The sequence below is a fragment of the Siphateles boraxobius genome, unplaced genomic scaffold (assembly GCF_051911475.1).
Source record: "Siphateles boraxobius isolate OS27281-9 unplaced genomic scaffold, OSU_SipBor_1 9, whole genome shotgun sequence".
NCBI lineage: Eukaryota > Metazoa > Chordata > Actinopteri > Cypriniformes > Leuciscidae > Siphateles > Siphateles boraxobius.
The window spans coordinates 29014605-29031803 of record NW_027509219.1 but is presented as its reverse complement, the minus strand read 5'-3'; the positions used below and the strand labels follow the sequence as shown (position 1 = coordinate 29031803).

Sequence of the window (17199 nt, the reverse complement as noted above, 5' to 3'; positions counted from 1 at the left end):
TGTGTTTTTGTACAGTGTATTTATTGCAATTTCAATTCTGTTTCTATTCCTATTTATGTTTATTGCAGTGACGCCTCAGTTTTCCCCAGAGATTAAAATAGCATTCGGAGAACTGAGTTTATATATAGCCTACATCCATTAAATCAACGTTATCAGGTGGTTAAGTAATTTAAAAAGCAAAAAAGTCTAAATACAAAAATCAGCGATGCATATGATACGATACGATATGATATGATCTGCACGATGCACAAACACATACACACACACACACACACACACACACACACACACACACACACACACACACACACACACACACACACACACACACACACATATATATAGGCCCTATGCATATAATAAATAACAATTGCAAATACAGGATACATTACTAATTTTAAATCTCAAGCTTTTTTTATTTATTTATCTCTTTATTTATTGAATAGCGAGCATTGACGCATCCTTCTTTATTTTATAAAGTGATGAGGGACAAAATCATTTCCCCCGCCTAAATGACGCCTATGATATAGGCTACTGATGCTTTGCAAAGGGAAAATGCTATCAGACTTCTCTTGTACAATATGGAATTACGTATGTTCGTATGATTACATTAACAACCAACGTTGACCTATATATTACATGACTACCGACATTCCTACAGTCTTAACACCGTTGAGTAACATAGACCCAGACATTAACCTATATTCTAGACGCCCAGTCAACACACAAAAAAACCGCAGTTTACATTTGACAGGAAATTATTAATATCCTTTCTCGTAACCAGTAGGCCTATCAAACAACAGAATCACAATTCCTGATGTTAGCACAAGGAAAAGTCATGTAGCCTAAGTTTTCTTTTCTTCACTAAGACGCGCAGCATAAAAGTAAATAACACATGACAAGCTGATGATAACTGATGACACACTGACATTTTTTATTAAAATCCACGCATTCTTTCATAGACACAATCATACGTTACAAAACTCAGAGATTCGTGTTTTGTAATGCGCCTCAGCGGCCAATAGGCAAGCTCGCTAATGCTCACGTGATGACATTTTTACGTAACACTCGGACAAAACGACTGTATGTTTAAGAGCGCGACTCATAACGTTCTCTTGTACTTTGAACTGTAGGAATGCTTTTTTACTTATTATTTTTGTCAAATTAGTGGCGTATCTGTGGATGTCACTCGCAAGCATGTCGTTGCGAAGACTAGACCAAGAATATGCTTTGGAGGAAAGGGGAAGGTTTTTTATATCATCTGAAACAGAAGGCGACTGGGACGAGGAAAGCCATGTTGATCACCGTCAACTTGTTTTATTCAAAGCCGATGCTTTAGCTTCGGAAAATCGTCTTAAAGAGGCTGTCGATATGTTTTCCATGGCTCTCCGATATGGCCCTGTCCGGCCAGACCAGCTGAGCAGTTTAGTTGGATGCGTTCTGCGCAACTTCAAGAAGAAATCAGAAGATTCGACTGCAAAATGTGAGCCGAACTGGACACAGGATTGTGAATTTGACTGTCCTGGTTGTCATAGTTTCATAGCCGATCCCGTGACGGTGCCATGTGGACATACGTATTGCAGGAGATGTTTACAACATAGCACTTTTCCTAAATGTAAAGTGTGCAGTGAAGACATTGGGAGGAGGCCCGGGGAACCCCGATTGAATGTGATCTTATGTGGACTTTTAGAGAAGTGGTTCCCAGAAGACGTCAAAAGAACTAAATGTATAGGGGAAGCTGAAAACCTATTGAAGAGTACACAGTACGACGAAGCTATTACACTAACGAGTCAATTATTAGAAGCTGGTAAGTTCAAATCCTTCCGTGTTTCTAAATATACTTACTAATCTAATGCCAGGGGCAAGGTTACTAGATCACGACAACGTCGCCACATCTTATATTATTTATTAAAAGGGTGCGGGGTAAAAAGAGTTCAACTGACCAACATTTGGATTGACAGCCGTAACTTATGTATTAGCCCCGCCCTCCACGATCATGTAACTGGCGACTGGCTGTATTACAAAACGTGTTGGTAGGCGCATGCGCACTCGGCACGCGTTGTGTAAGGTAGGTCGTGACAGTGTTTTGTAATCTGAAGCAGTTTTATAATAACAACTAGATCAGTATGTAATATACACAATGTTCAGGTGTTTATTTAAGAGGGAGATGCCAATGGGTTGTCAAATGTCTTGTCTTGTAGCCTAAATAAAAAAAAAAGGTCTAAAAAAAAATATATATATATATATCTTTTTTTTTATATTCATTTATTTTATTCAAATGTTTCAATAAGACCAAATGGAAACTTGCATACAATAAAGTATATACAGTATATTGCATTTTCAGTCTCAGTGTCCCACCCGGACGACTTATTCCATCTGACCACTACAGGTCAATCTGTGGTCATTTTATTACTTTGGGTTTATTATAGTGTGTTTATATTTGTAGCAGTGGGTGTCATTCATTGGGGCACTGAAACGGGTGGTCCCTGATATATAAAACACAGTCTTTGACTCCCTTATTGAATAAATGTATATTTTGAGAATCATTTTTATTCTCTTTATCCAAATCAGTGGGAAAATATTAAATTTTAAGCATGACACATTTATTTTGTGTTTTTTTTATTTGCCTTGTTGAATCCTGAAAATCTACCACCATATCATCGTTGTTTAGTGACAGACGGGAAATATCTGATAATGTTGGTTCCATAATGGGTACACAACCTTCCAGTCGTTCTGAACAAAAATTACGACACTTCTTCTTTAATAATCCTTTGCCACATTGTGTTAGGGATACGTATCTTGATGAAAGTATTGGTTCCAGATCTGTAATGTCACTGTACATATTACAGAGACTGCGTAATCAGAGTGCGGCAGTCGCATCTCTTCTGTCACGTCCTCATTGCCCTTGTGAAAAAATGGCAGTGCTGCAGTGTCACATCCTTTCTCTTGTTCTTCTTGTGGCATTTCAATGCACTCCTTTTTTACTATGGAATCAGAAGTATTATGATTATTGTCACAATGCCTGTTTGACTGACTTAAAGCTTGGCTTTTGAGATTTGTCATGGTCTCTGATTCTTTCTCTTTCTCTCAGACTCTAGTAATGTGTGGGTGCAGGTGTGCCATGCCGAGGCTCAAAGAGGAAGGAAGCAGTACCGTAAGGCTTTGGAAAACTGGGAGTCCTGCCTGAATGCTGCCCCATCCCCAGAGGTACGTCTGTGGATTTTCCAAATGCGTACTGCCTGCAACTGCTACAGATGGCTAATTCATTTCAAAGTACATCAGGATGCTTTTACAAAATGTTATAGTTGCTGGATTGTAGCTTTAGAAACAGGTGGCAAACTCTATTCTACAATTTACCAAGTATCAATATACAGCCATAATTCAAAGGATCAGTGCTTTATGTTCAAGGCTCAAGTTTACGTTCAAAGCGTTGTTTTATTTTGAGGCTTTTGTTTTAGAAAAAATTGTCAGTTGCAATAATGGCTTGAAGCTATAATGCTATAATGTAACTCTATAACACTTTAATTTATATATACACTTTTGCTAGAAAACAGTGACATTAAATGCAAAACTGATTTGTTTACAATATTTATACCATTTTAACCAATGCTTTCAAGACTACTACAAGTTATTCTCACATTTCAACAGAGTCGTCTAGCTATATTACCCATATAGAGAATTTTACCATGTTAACATATTTAATTAGCAGATTTCACAACAACAATTCTGATTATGTCACAGAAAAGGACCATCCTTATTATTTAGCCCTGCTGTTGCTGCTTTTTTTCTTGACCATAAAGGAGTTTGAATGTTTTTCTTTTTCTGATCATTGCTATTCACTTGAATTTCAGCACCACCGCATATGACCTACATTTGTTAAATGAGCTCAATTTCTACTACAATTATTGTGGTGTTGTGTTGATATTGGAAAGCCCTGTGAGAGGATGTAGTTGTGTTAAGCACAGGATTAAGGTATACAGGATGTTTGCCAGGCTGACAAGTGAGATAAGGAGATACAGACAGGTAGGGATAAGGTAGAAATGTGGGTCACTCGAGTGTGTATTTATATTGTTGTGAGTCACAGTGTCTAGCTGTGCTATTAGCATTCATTCATAACATGACTAGATTCTCAGCCCCATTCTAGTCAGATTAACCCAAACAGCATCTGTACTACTGGAAGCTAAACTCACTCTGATCTGTCCCTCTCTTGCAGGGATATTTCCGGAAAGCAAAACTTCTCCAAGAGATGGGTCATGTGGATGAATCCCTGCAAGTCTTCCTTCAGTGTTTGGCATTGGATGAAAACTTCCATCAGGCCAAACAAGAGGTGGAAATGGTGAGATGAATTTCTCTGTTTTGGTACATAGTTATATTTCACTATCGATACTAAATTGTTATTTTTTTTGCCAACAATTAAACAAATAAATAAAAGTATAACAGAGTAAACCCCAGTTATATTATAAATAATAATTATATTAGTATATAATAATAATAATGATAATATAACTATACTAATAATATAATTATACAAATAATTATATTGTATTATGTTGTGTGTGTGTGTGTATATATATATATATATATATACCATTATATTTATATCTTTTTTTTTATATGTTTGCTGGTCTGATGTAAGTTACAAAATGGCTAACATTGCTTATAGCATCATTGATGCAGTCTTTATAACATGTTTTGCTACTTTGCTGTGGTTAAGGCCATCTAATATGGGAGCATGTTGGTTTATCAGCTTAACAGTAACTTTGCATTTTATATAAAGCCATTAGATTGGCACACTAGATATTGTCTCATGATAGCATTGATTCAGATTGATTCACTGGAAATGTTTCATGTTCAAGATACAGTTCTAGTTATTTGTGTCCTGAAAGCTCAACTTTTTGTAATGTGCTGTGGCCAAACTGATGTTTCATATCAGTGCTGGACCATAATTAAATTATATAAGATAATTATTACCAGTGAAGCTATGTGACTTTCTGCCTAAGCAAACATAAAGACGAGGAAAGTGCGCTGTGAGTGTTGCATAATCTGTGTATCTGAGTATGTGTGTGTGTGTGTACGTACAGACGGGCTTAAAACACATTCTCTTATGCAATTAAGTCCTTTGGCCTACATTAGGACTGAGAACAATTGTAAAGGGAAAATCATGATCTCCAAATGACATTAACTAAGATTAGTGTCTTAAGAGGCATAAACACTTGCTAGCAGCATCTTATTCTTGTGATCATTTTTTTCTGAATTTGTTTGCAAGATCATTTCAAACTCATATTAAATCAGTGGTCTCAAACTCTATTCCTGGAGGGCCAGAGCTCTGCACAGTTTTGCTCCAACCCTAATCAAACAAACCTGATTCAGCTAATCAAGGTCTTCAGGATTGCTAGAAACTTCCTTGCAGGTGTGAGTTTGAGCTGGTTGGAGCTAAACTGTGCAGAGCTGTGGCCCTCCAGGAATCGAGTTTGAGGCCACTGTATTAAACAGAACACAGGAAGATTAGTTGTGTACAGCCCGCACTACCATTCAAAGATTTATGAGGATTTCTAAAATGTTTTTGAAAGAAGTCTCTCATGTTATTCAAGGCAGTATTTGTTTATTCATAAACACAGTAAAAACGGTAATATTGTGAAATATTATTACAATTTAAAGTAACTCTTGATACATTAAAACATTTAATTGAATGTAAAATCCAGTTTAATTCTGAATAAAAGTATTCATTTCTGAAAAATAAATCTTACTGACTCCAAACTTTTCAAGGTCATATACAGTGTATGTGTATATATATATATATATATATATATATATATATATATATCTGCATTGTTTTCTAAACCTTTGTTAAAATACCCTTTGTTCTAAATTGATCTATCTTCTTCATCTTCAGATCTTGCATGACCTGTTGGCTCCCGCCTGTAATAATGTCAAGGTTGGATTGCGAGAGACAACCCACAGCTCTTCCTTTCACTTGCGCAGTAAAACCCTGGTGTCTGATGGCCAAAATCTAGACCAGCAGACCCAGTTGCAAGCTCAGCACCAGTCTGACACTCAGGCAGCATCTGGCCACCTTCTCTCTAAAACCTCAGAGGTATTCTGGTCATCTCTTCTTAGCACCTTTGCACCATGAACTTTTGAAATAAATCAGCGACATTGACAGAGACATTAGAACCTCTTAATACTTTAACACCTCATTTTCTTGTCTGCAGAAACCAGGTCGATCTGAAAGCCTGGAACGCTCCGGCCTGAGCAGAGCTCACTCCCTTCGTGCTCAAGGGATAGGGGGAGGTGTAGAGGAGGGGCTTAAAAGAGTTAGCTCCGCCCCCCAGTTGGGTGACCCAGAAAAAGGCGCGCTGCTAAAGAGGAAGCTGTCTATGTCTGATGCAGGGTCTAGCGTGGCTTACAGCCATGGCAGTAAATATAAAAAGCAAGTTGGTAAGTCGTTATGCCAACACAAGGACATGTAAAACTGCATGTTTAAACATTTTCACACATGTTAAAAAGCCAAGCAAATACTGTATTGACTGTACATCTGATCATTTTTATGACAGGCAAAAGCTAAATTGAAGCTGGTGGTTTTCCAATGACCCCAGTAAATCCAAAACCACCCTAATTATACAGGGCTTCCCTAGAATTATTAGTCGACTTAATTCAGGCAACCCACTGATTAGTCAATCTTTAAAAGATGTCGGTTTTCGAGTTTGCCTTATTTCCACTGGCACTGTGATCAGTATGCATTACTATCGTCGCTCGAAAATGTCTGCAGTTTGAGTTTGTCCTAGATAAAGCGGTGTCCTCATCTCTCTGCCCTTCAACCTCTCTCCTTCAGTGAGTGCCACTGCAGCTACTCCTGTGGTTACTGAGGAAACCAAGTCCTATCAAACCCTGCCAAAAGACCTGCTGGACCCAAATGATTTTGAGTGCTCTCTCTGTATGAGGTGAGGGAAGAGCGTGTTTTTAGAGTCAAATCGACTAAAAGTCCTATGAAAAAGAAAAGGAGAAACTGAAAATAATCAGCAGATTGTTTCTCCCATATATAAATTATAATGAAAAAAAAAAATATATATATATATATATATATATATATACAGTATATATATATAATTTTTTCCTTAAAAAACATTACATTTCTTGCAGATTCCCAATATATTTTTAATGTATTTGATTTTTTAATTTATTTTAATTTAATGTTATACCCATTAATATTTCAATAAGCAACTGAAATAAGCAAATTGGTTTATGAAAAAATATATTTTTATTTTACGGAAAAAAACTAAATTTCTTGCAGAATTCCCAATTATGTCAAATTTGATTCTTTTTAAAAAAAAATCTTAATATTTTATGTGATGTTAAAATTGTACTTAAAAGGAATGTATTCAATAGCAAATTAGTTTCTGCTTTAAATCGCAATTGGTTGCGGAAATCACACAATTTCACTGTTATTGGTATTGACTACTGCTAATTTGCTATTGTGATGACTGTGGTGCTGTCTACTGGTGATCGGACCTGAAATTAAGTGTAAACAGTGTCTTAGAATAGCTTCTCTTGAATTACTTGAAAGAGTGCACGTAAAGAAGGCAAATTAATGTAGCCTGTATTGTTTCCCTGAGAAAACAAAAAAGCCTCAGATGTCAGACATCTGTTCAACATCATAATGTTCATTATGTGCCAGTGAAAGTGTGCTTGCTTTCACCCTGTGTGAATTTTGCACCTCACTAAAATTGAAAGTGTCAGTCACTGTTTAATATAGCTCAACATCATCTCTTATCTCTTTTCTAGATTATTTTATCAACCCGTCACAACACCCTGTGGTCACACTTTCTGCAAAAACTGTCTGGAGCGCTGCCTAGACCACAATTCCCAGTGCCCTCTTTGCAAAGAAAGCCTGAAAGAGGTTTGTATCAACATCGTAGACTAGACTAGACATTCAAGTCATTATAATAGCGTTCAGGGCTCAACAATAAGGACTTTTTTTTTTTAAAACAAAATAAGTTTTATTATATAAATATAAATTGTATTAACTAATAAAATAGTATTTCATTTAATTTATTTAAATGTATTTATGTTTTAGCAGCATAGCTTTATAAATATGAAAAAAGTATTTACATTTTCATAATACATATTGTCCAAATATTACTGATTTATTTATAATGTTAATTCTTACTTTTGCTTCCAAGACTCACATTGACCTCAGGGTATTTGGTCGTCCTTATTGTTGTGCACTGACAGTATTTTTTTTAAGTAAACAACATCAAACTTTTTTTTTTGAAACTATTTGGGTGTTAGTAATTTTTTCTGTATTTCCCCTCCTCATCTCTCTCTTGTTGTTCTCTTCTTCCTCTTTTTTGTTTTTCATACAGTATCTTGCCTTTAGAAAGTACACAATCACAAAAGTGCTGGATGACATCATTAAGCAGTATCTATCCAAGGAACATTCAGAGAGATTGAAACTGCATGCAGAGGAAACAAAAGAGCTCTCAGAGTAAGTTTGCACAATTGCTTCATTAGTAGCTCATTCAATCAGATTCATCGTTTTGAGTGTTTCGTTTTGAACCGTTACTTAAATGTGAAGATGCTTTTCCACTGATGCCAGACTTAACATTCATTTATTATGCATAATCTTTTTTGTTTGAATCCATCAAGTTGTAATTACAAAGAGAAAAATAATTAAATGAGATGAAGTACCTTTCAATTGTAAAGTTTTTAATTCACCAAATTATATCACATTGTGATTTGTATTGTTACCATGCTATAAAATTACTCTGTTAAACTTAATTTTCAATCAACAAATTTCTCAAACACAAAGTCGTACACAGTCTTATCTACTCTAATATTAATCTTCAAATCACACTTAATCTCTTCTCTGTTATTTGTCTTCCCTAGTTTAACAAAGAATGTGCCCATCTTTGTTTGTACCATGGCCTACCCCACTGTGCCTTGCCCTCTTCATGTGTTTGAGCCACGATACCGTCTCATGATCCGACGCTGCATGGAAACTGGGACACGTCAGTTCGGCATGTGCATCAGCGACCCCCAGAAAGGGTAAGCGTGTGCTTATATATGTCCTCATTGGACGGTGAAGATTAAGTCTGTTGGATTACGTTACTGATTTTTATATTATGATATGTCAAGGTTTGTGGACTTCGGCTGCATGCTTCAAATCCGCAGCGTGCATTTCCTCCCAGACGGGCGCTCTGTCGTGGATACAATCGGTGGAAAGAGGTTTCGCGTCCTCTCACGCGGAGTAAAAGATGGATACTCTATTGCCAACATCAAGTATCTGGAGGATATGAAGGTACACACTTCCGTGGATTTTTAGATTACTGTAATGTACAGGAATGCAGGATAAGACTTGTTTTATTTCGAAACTTTATTTCCATATCCAGTTTGCCAACAGTTAAACTAAGCTGTAATTAAAGATATATTGTTAAAGAAAGATTGAGAATTTATCAATTTTGTGTGTTGGTAGGTAAACGATGAGGAAGAATTGGAAAAGCTACAAGTGTTACATGATCATGTGTACGACCAGGCCCGTAAATGGTTTCAGAACCTGGAGAACCGATTTCGGAACCAGATCCTGCAGCATTTTGGGCCAATGCCTGAGAGAGAGGCTGACATCCAGGTATTTCCTGCTTGCTTAATCCCTACTACTGAAAGAAGCCCCGCCCCCTTCCTTTCTTTGCCCTACAGCAGGCTGGGCGGGAGGAAGTAGGTCAAAGTGCATCAGGGTTGCGATTGCATAAGTGCATTTACATCATAAATGTGTCAGAAAGAACGGAAGTGAATTAGGCAGCTTTTGCAAACAATGTTTTCAGAAGAGGAATGGCATGCTTTGAATAATAATGGCGGGAGGTTGCTGTTGTGTAAGCTTCATGAACGTAACCATGTCCTGTCCTTTGATATCTAAATAAAAATGAGATCTTTACAGATACTTAAGGGACTTTTATCAGCATTTAGTTTAGCTGGCCTTTCTCTTTTACAAAAGAAAGCATTATATTTATGGGGCATGAGTCAAATTTTCCTTTATTTTTTTTAATTAAAAAAAGCTATGTACTATTTTCTATGTACTACAATTTTATCTAAAAATCATACTGACATTAAAAGTGCACCTCAGGAAGCATTATAAAATAATATAAAATAGCAGTTCATGACCCCTTTAGAACTAAAACAAGCTATTAAAAATAGTTTTCGTTCATTTAAATAAAATGTAATTAAATACAATATAAATATTACATGAGAAACTTAACACAATGGAAATTAGAAATACTTGTTTAGAAAATAAGTTGAAGTACTAAAATGACTAAAACTAAAACAAAATAGAAATAGAGATATATCTAAAAACAAATTAAAGTTACATAAGGACATAAAATAAAACCTATTTAAAAAAATGATTCAAAATATTAATAACTACAATAATAGTATACACAATTTGATGTAAGAATAGAGGAAATGAGCATGTACAACTAGATATCCAATAACGGGTGATACATTTCCGTTATCAACAGATAAAGATAAATGTAAATCGGCAAAGAACTGACATGGTAGGGATGTTGTACAATCTTAGGCCGTGTGTCCACCAAAGCGTTTTCAGGCTGGACGCTCTGCTGAAAACGCCTAGCTGTGGGCGCTTGAGAGCGTTTTGGCAGCGCTGCGTTTTTTCAGTTGAGACGATTCGTTGCTATGATACAGAATATCCGCAGCACAGTTTACTTGTAACTGATTTCGCAGATAATTTTGTTTCATACTAAAAATTTATTTTTCATCCATTTTGTTCGGTTAGCTCTGCTGGTTGACATCGTTGTACAGAAAGAATGTTGTTACAGTTGGTCGTGTGGTATTTGTCCCGCCCCTCCTCCACTGTGATTGGACGGCTGTGTAAAAAGTGACAGTGATGAGCGCAGCGCTTTACCCAAAGTTGAACATTTTTCAACTCTCGGCGACCAGTAAAATACGCCGGGCGCTCAGCGCTTGAGCGTTAAATACACGCTCAGCGCCTCGTTACGCTCATGGCGTTTAAAAAACGCGGCGCTCCCATTGAAAACAATTGGAATTTTACGCCAGCTGCGTGAAAAAACGCTTTGGTGGACACACGGCCTTAGGACATGACCCCCTTATTGTACTTAAATCAGCAGCCTGATCTTAAGACACTAAACACACTTTCTTTGTATTCCAGGCCACACCTAATGGTCCAGCGTGCTGTTGGTGGCTGCTAGCTGTTCTTCCTGTTGATCCACGCTACCAGCTGTCTGTCCTCTCCATGACAACACTAAAAGAACGCCTTGTTAAGATCCAACACATCCTCACCTACCTGCAGAACCTTCCCAGGGACTAAAGCTTCCACACAAACACACACAGAACTCCCTGTCACTCTGCTGGCCAACATGCAAACACTCAATGGTGCTGACTGACGAAGAACTAATGAGATTCCAAGGAGAACACCGAGCACAGATTTACATCTGTGTGCTTAGATGTAATTCATGCAGAGAGTAACAAGAACAAAGTGTTTATTGTTGTTTCATACCGATCTGTTAATCACCATCGGTTTTCTTTGTGTTCAAGATGAGTGTTAGACGACATCCCTTCCTGTAGTATTTATTGTTCAGCCGTCTGTCCACTTTCGTTTAGGAGAAACAATCTACTTAAAATTCTGTTTCTGTCAGGTGCCCGTAGCCTCCATACAGTGCTTTCGGGGCAGAAATGTTGCTGGAGAGCATTCCAACATTTTCAACATGATCATACTTTGTGTTTGTGTGTTGAAGTGGACAGGGAGCATCTACAAAAAAGTTCGGTACCAAGATAGAAGGCAGTTTTGATTATTAATAATTTAGAATTATCTTTTCTTCACTTAAAACTCTGGAGAAACAAAAGCAGAAATATTGCTTCTGAGCATCCATCCGAGCTTTCTTTCTTGACCTGTTAAGCACGCACAAGAGGTTGTTGTTGCACAACAACGGAGTTGCCTAAGACAGAAAACTCTGAAGATGCACTTGTATTTATTTGTTAGTTTTGCAATACTGGGCGTTAATGAAGCTTGCACAGTCCCTTTCTGTCTCAAAGTTTCAGCTCAGAGATGGGCACGATACTGTTAAGCGTAGGTTTATTTCATACTGAGGAAATAGTTAAGACTTCCAAATGTCTCAATAGTTTAGTTTCAGACGTATCATTCATGTTTGCTGTGGGTTTGCTTTCAAAAAAACAAAACAAAAAAAAAGCACGCCACCATATTGCAAGTGTCTCTTTTGGGTACAAGCTGCACTCTGTCCAATGCTTTAAAGGTCATTTTTGAGAATGAGGTTGAGATATTTATACACAAACAAATCACAAAGGGAAACTTGCAATATTTTGACAGATAAAAACAAACTATCGTTAGCTGCAACCAGCACCACACTGAAAGGAGACCCAGCAAGCATTCTGCATATTGACTGATTAATGCTAACTCACTAGCTCATACCTGTGTGGTGCTTGTTGTGTGCAGACTAAACTAACTTTTGCCTTATAATACCTTGTTGCATTCTGCTACTATGGTATAATGCGTCCGCTTGGGTTTTTGCACTCCTGTTGCCGGAGAACTAATTCTGTGGTTTAATTTACTTCATTCACCTCTTGGTCCTTTCAGTGTGTAAAATATGTCAAACAATGGCTGTTGTATGTAAATCATTTTGTTTTAAAAAATATAATTTTTTTACAGCTATGCTCAAATATTTAAGTTGTCAATTTTCAAATAAAATGCACATCTTTTTCATTGTATCTTTGTTAGTTTATTTATTTAAATTATCCATCTATTTTACAAACCGCTTTTCATATAGATGGGTTGTCGGAGCCTATGTAGGTCCGCAAGGAATATTATTATTATCCATCCATTTTTCAGACAACATGTCCTATTTAGGGACGCAGGAATACTGGAGCCTAATTTATTTTTATTAATTTTATCATCGTTATTCTTATCAGATAATAAAGATTATTATTATCGTTACCCTCCACGAAGTTGCAGCAACGTTACTGACTGGTTGTGCAACAACAGCTGTTTCAGAACTCCCAGATTTGTTGTCCCGTACTCCACTTACTATTTAGATAATCCACCATCCTCGATCAAACAAACAAGAACATTTTGACACAGTTTACGACCTTTATTGAATACAAATACTCTGTACAGTTCTACATAAATCTCAGCAGTTCATGCACACTGTATTTAACAACTTAACTGACAAGTTTGATGATTTCATGATTGAGCTCATATGGAAATCCATTCAGCTATCGGAGAGACAGCATCATGACAAACTCTGAAAGAAAACAGAGAAAAAACTGTCAGTTAATATAAAATATTGGTTCTGTCTAGTTTACTACGAGGCACACGCTTATAAGAGGCATTTCGAAATGAAAAGTGAATTCTGAAATGTCACTTGGGCGGTTCCGTACTAATCAACGGTATTCGTGTGAAAATGAAGCAAGCCTTTTTCAGAAGTTCATACACATCTATCCAATTCTTGAAAGCGGTAAACACACGTCATGTGGCTTTTCCCCACTCGAGCTCTAACGTTAGGCTAAGTCACCTTCCTGTGCTCCTCTTAGTTAGTTTATTTATAGAGATTAAACATGGAGGTAGCGGGAATTGTCTCCTGAGGTAATTGATTGAACAGTCAAGATCAACAAGTTCTTTCGTTTAACTTCTTTTTATATAACATCAAGTAAATATGAAGTTCACGACTTCACCCTTACAAATAATTTGATATAGAAAAAGTATGGATATTTGACGTGCTGTCCGAGGGGAAGGGCTCCAAGCTCCGAAGGTCCGAACCCAGCGGAGGGATGCTGGAAGACTGTCGTGGGAAAGAGGTAGGTTGGCTGTGTGCCTCCTCTCGAATTTTTTTTTTTTTTTAATAAACATCATGTAGAGACTAGCTGTTTCTGTTGCTCCACAGTTGGGGCAAACAGGTAAACAATTATAGACTTTATTCAGAGCAGCGCCATGGCATGACAGGAAAGCGAGACTGTGACGGATAGACTTGCCGTGTTTCAATGGCATCTGCTGTTAAAGAATGTATGAAGCTCCTAGATCAGTCCGGAGATTTTTGTCTACTGAATTTTTTTTGGAAAAATATTTTTGCAGTGGCAGAACAATCCAAAAACACAAAACAAAAGCAGATACCAGCCAGCAAGGGCCACATTTACTTCAAGGGAAAAGAGGGCTGCTGCGGTTTCATATGCTGGCCACTAGATGGCACTCTAGAGTTTTGCTATTGTTTTTAGAGACTTACGTTGGTTATTACTTTTATATTAGTGACTTAAGTTAAGTTGGCAGAGGTGGAAAGAGTAATAAAATATTCTACTCAAGTAAAAGTACTACTACTTCAATGAAATTTTACTTAAGTACAAGTAAAAGTACCGGTCTAAAAATCTACTCAAGTAAAAGTAAAAAGTGGCTCATTTAAAATTGACTCAGAGTAAAAGTTACTGAGTTACTTTTTTAACAGCGGGGGTGGGGTGGGGGACCCTCCCGTGTAGGGTTGTAATGGTATAAGATTTTCACAGTATGGTAACGTCTCAGAAAATATCACGGTTTACAGTATTAATCAATTGTTAAATAAATAAACTGTATGATTAAATTATGGGTATTATTATTATTTTCATCAGTTAAAATGACAGTTAAATTAATGAAAACAGGATTTTTTTTTGGTTGAACAATTACATTTTTTTATTAAAATTTCAATAAAACATGTCTAATCAATTAAATTCGATAATTAATAATGAATTAGATTAACACATTTTTAACATTAATAATTTATTAAAATGTTTAAGAATAATATTGTCCAATGAAATGTATTTTTTATTCAGAAAATTGATGTTTCTTTTTATTAGGGGTGTAACGATATTCGAACCAAACCGAAGAACCGCAATACAGAACCAACGATTCGAATGGCGATACTCTCATGGCGTTAAACCACTGTTTACATTTTTTTTTTTAGCTTTCTAAACCGAACCGAGACGTCAAAACCGTGGGAAAACCGAATAGTCAGTTTTGAGTATCATTACACCCCTACTTTTTATGATTTAATCCAAATATATTATCAAAAACGGTGGTAATCAAATGTAAATTTAAACTTGTGAATTTTTATTTTTTGGGGAAGCGCTGCAAAAACAGATTTACTAAATTAAACCATGGACAAAAAAAAAATATTCCTTTAAATAATGTTCAAATAAAATGTATTATTATTGTTGTTGTTATTATTATTTTGAGAAGTAGGCTACGTTCTATTGTATGCCTACAATAGTTATATATTTCTGTCATAATTTCTCCTAGTAAAACCGAACTTTTATTTTGATGGGTTGTAGTGAAGACCTGTTTGTGTATTTGACAATGGTTTTTCTCAAATACAATTATGAAAATGCTCATTAGGCGTTCACTCAGAACAACTCTGGAAATGTTCATGTATTCATATCCTCAAATTGTTTGTGAGACGCTGAAAACACCATGAACGTCACGAGTACTTCAGTATGTAGTAGACAAACGCAGCTCAGCAGAACAAATAGGGTTATATGTGCTCAGCTTAAATATTCACAGACCATGTCGCGATTGGATTTATTCTACTTTCCATGTATTCATCCATCCACTATTTTGCATGTTTTACGTGACATCTGCATTAAATGAATTCCATTTTCATGACTGGATTCCGGGATTCCCTTTGCATCACGTAAATCGGGACATACCTTTATCTGCAGGAGGGATGGTGTCCTATATCCTCTTTTAGCAGCCACTTTGAGTCCACATTTTTTGCAAATTGGATATCTATCCTCGAGGACAACCACGCTTTTTTTCTACTTTTCATACTGGCCATAATTCGCTTGGCGCTTAGCTTTCAGCTTCAGCTGGGTCTGCGTCACCTTTTTTGCGCGTTTGTTCTCCCGCCCTTCAATCAATTCAGTAGTTTCCGGAGTGTGTGATTTTTTTTCCCCCCCCCTTGTTTTATTATTTTTTACTCAGTAACGGATATGATTTCAAATGTAGCGAAGTACAATACTTCAAAGAAAACGTACTTAAGTAAAAGTAAAAGTACAGATTTTAAAAACTACTTTAAAAAGTAGAAGTACACAAAAAAACTACTCAATTACGTAACGCGAGTAAATGTAATTCGTTACTTTCCACCTCTGTAATGCCTGGCTCACACTACAGGAGTTTTAAAATCCTAACCGATTTTGAAATCTGATTGCACCACACACTTAAGGAGAATCTTTGCAGATTTTCTTCCCTCAAATCTTAAACATGCTCACACTACAAGATTTGAAAATCATGGCGCATCACACACTACAAAATGTTAATAAGATTATCATGCCAGATATGATTCCACCATGATGACATGATCTCACGCAAGCGATCGGAAGCGGAAAAGTGGATGTAAACTAAATATCTGTCCTTCAGATCAAGTCATATTTGAAAAATATGATGTGACCAACAAAAGCGAAATCTTTAAAAAAAATCATCCTTTTAACATTTAAGGATATTTCTAATGAATGGCGTCATCTCTATGAGGTGACGTGTCAGCTTCAGCGTTGCCTTGCCCATGCGCCGGAATGGGCAGCTGAGCGTTATAAAGTGGAGCTCAATGTTAAAATTAAATGTTAAAATAATTAACAGCTTGTTTCATTACATATATATTAGAATGAATCCGAATTTCTTTGTTAATTCAACGGAAATGAATGACTCACTCAAAGGCAGTCTCTTGCCGCCACCTAGTGGCCTAACTGTGTAACTGGACTGAGTGACAGCCTGTCTATAACACGCAGAGACGAGCAATGACGATGGTGAAATATCAGCAGAGCGCCTCTCGTTTGGTGAGATTACAGGATCGTAACTAACTGTTATATAACAATGATCTAACAAGCTTGTGTCAGGTTTATGTTCTGTTATACTATGTGGACCCTTATTTTGACACTGTATCTTCTGTTTACTCCACTTTCTTTTGTTTCGGTTTCATTACTGAACATGTACTAGTCTTCGTGCCTGCTGACAACAGTGTAACACTTTTATTTACCAATAAATAAAGATAATAAATAAAGATAATACCGCATATCCTTTTTTACAGTCTATGTGCATATCACGCTGATGAGTCACTCAAAATTACCTCATTCCTTCACCACGACAGCCCTACTTGTTTCTTATTGGCTATTGTGACAGGACTGACGTAATCACAATCTTGCTCA

General features: G+C 36.6%; 3 protein-coding genes across 4 annotated transcripts in view; 2 read left to right on the top strand and 1 right to left on the bottom strand.

Annotated features, from left to right (window-relative positions):
• Positions 1 to 1036: 1036 nt before the first annotated feature.
• On the top strand, positions 1037 to 12750 carry lonrf1 (LON peptidase N-terminal domain and ring finger 1). Its single transcript, XM_077223397.1, has 12 exons — positions 1037 to 1807; positions 3092 to 3207; positions 4214 to 4336; positions 5894 to 6094; positions 6213 to 6438; positions 6833 to 6941; positions 7783 to 7897; positions 8364 to 8485; positions 8887 to 9045; positions 9136 to 9298; positions 9473 to 9625; positions 11177 to 12750. Exons 1-12 carry the CDS (start codon positions 1183 to 1185, stop codon positions 11333 to 11335), a joined length of 2271 nt encoding a protein of 756 aa, XP_077079512.1. The 5' UTR covers positions 1037 to 1182; the 3' UTR covers positions 11336 to 12750.
• Positions 12751 to 13115: 365 nt separating this feature from the next.
• cabp4 (calcium binding protein 4) overlaps positions 13116 to 17199 on the bottom strand; it is a 29781-nt gene continuing 25697 nt past the window's right edge. The window contains exon 8 of the mRNA XM_077222709.1: positions 13116 to 13283. Coding sequence (XP_077078824.1) covers positions 13255 to 13283 — 29 coding nt within the window. The 3' untranslated portion in view covers positions 13116 to 13254. The remainder of the gene's footprint in view (positions 13284 to 17199) is intronic.
• doc2g (double C2-like domains, gamma) overlaps positions 13497 to 17199 on the top strand; it is a 115690-nt gene continuing 111987 nt past the window's right edge. For both annotated transcript variants that reach the window (XM_077222706.1, XM_077222708.1), the window contains exons 1-2: positions 13497 to 13624; positions 13736 to 13836. In XM_077222706.1, the coding sequence (XP_077078821.1) occupies positions 13810 to 13836 (27 nt within the window). In that variant the 5' untranslated portion in view covers positions 13497 to 13624; positions 13736 to 13809. The remainder of the gene's footprint in view (positions 13625 to 13735; positions 13837 to 17199) is intronic.

What these genes read in the sequence shown, in the direction of transcription:
- lonrf1 (XM_077223397.1), top strand. Translation starts at nt 1,183, where the DNA reads ATGTCACTCGCAAGCATGTCGTTGCGAAGACTAGACCAAGAATATGCT. An exon ending in TTCTCTCTAAAACCTCAGAG is followed by an intron (nt 6,095 to 6,212) that starts GTATTCTGGTCA and finishes TCTTGTCTGCAG; the next exon opens with AAACCAGGTCGATCTGAAAG. An exon ending in ATCAGCGACCCCCAGAAAGG is followed by an intron (nt 9,046 to 9,135) that starts GTAAGCGTGTGC and finishes TGATATGTCAAG; the next exon opens with GTTTGTGGACTTCGGCTGCA.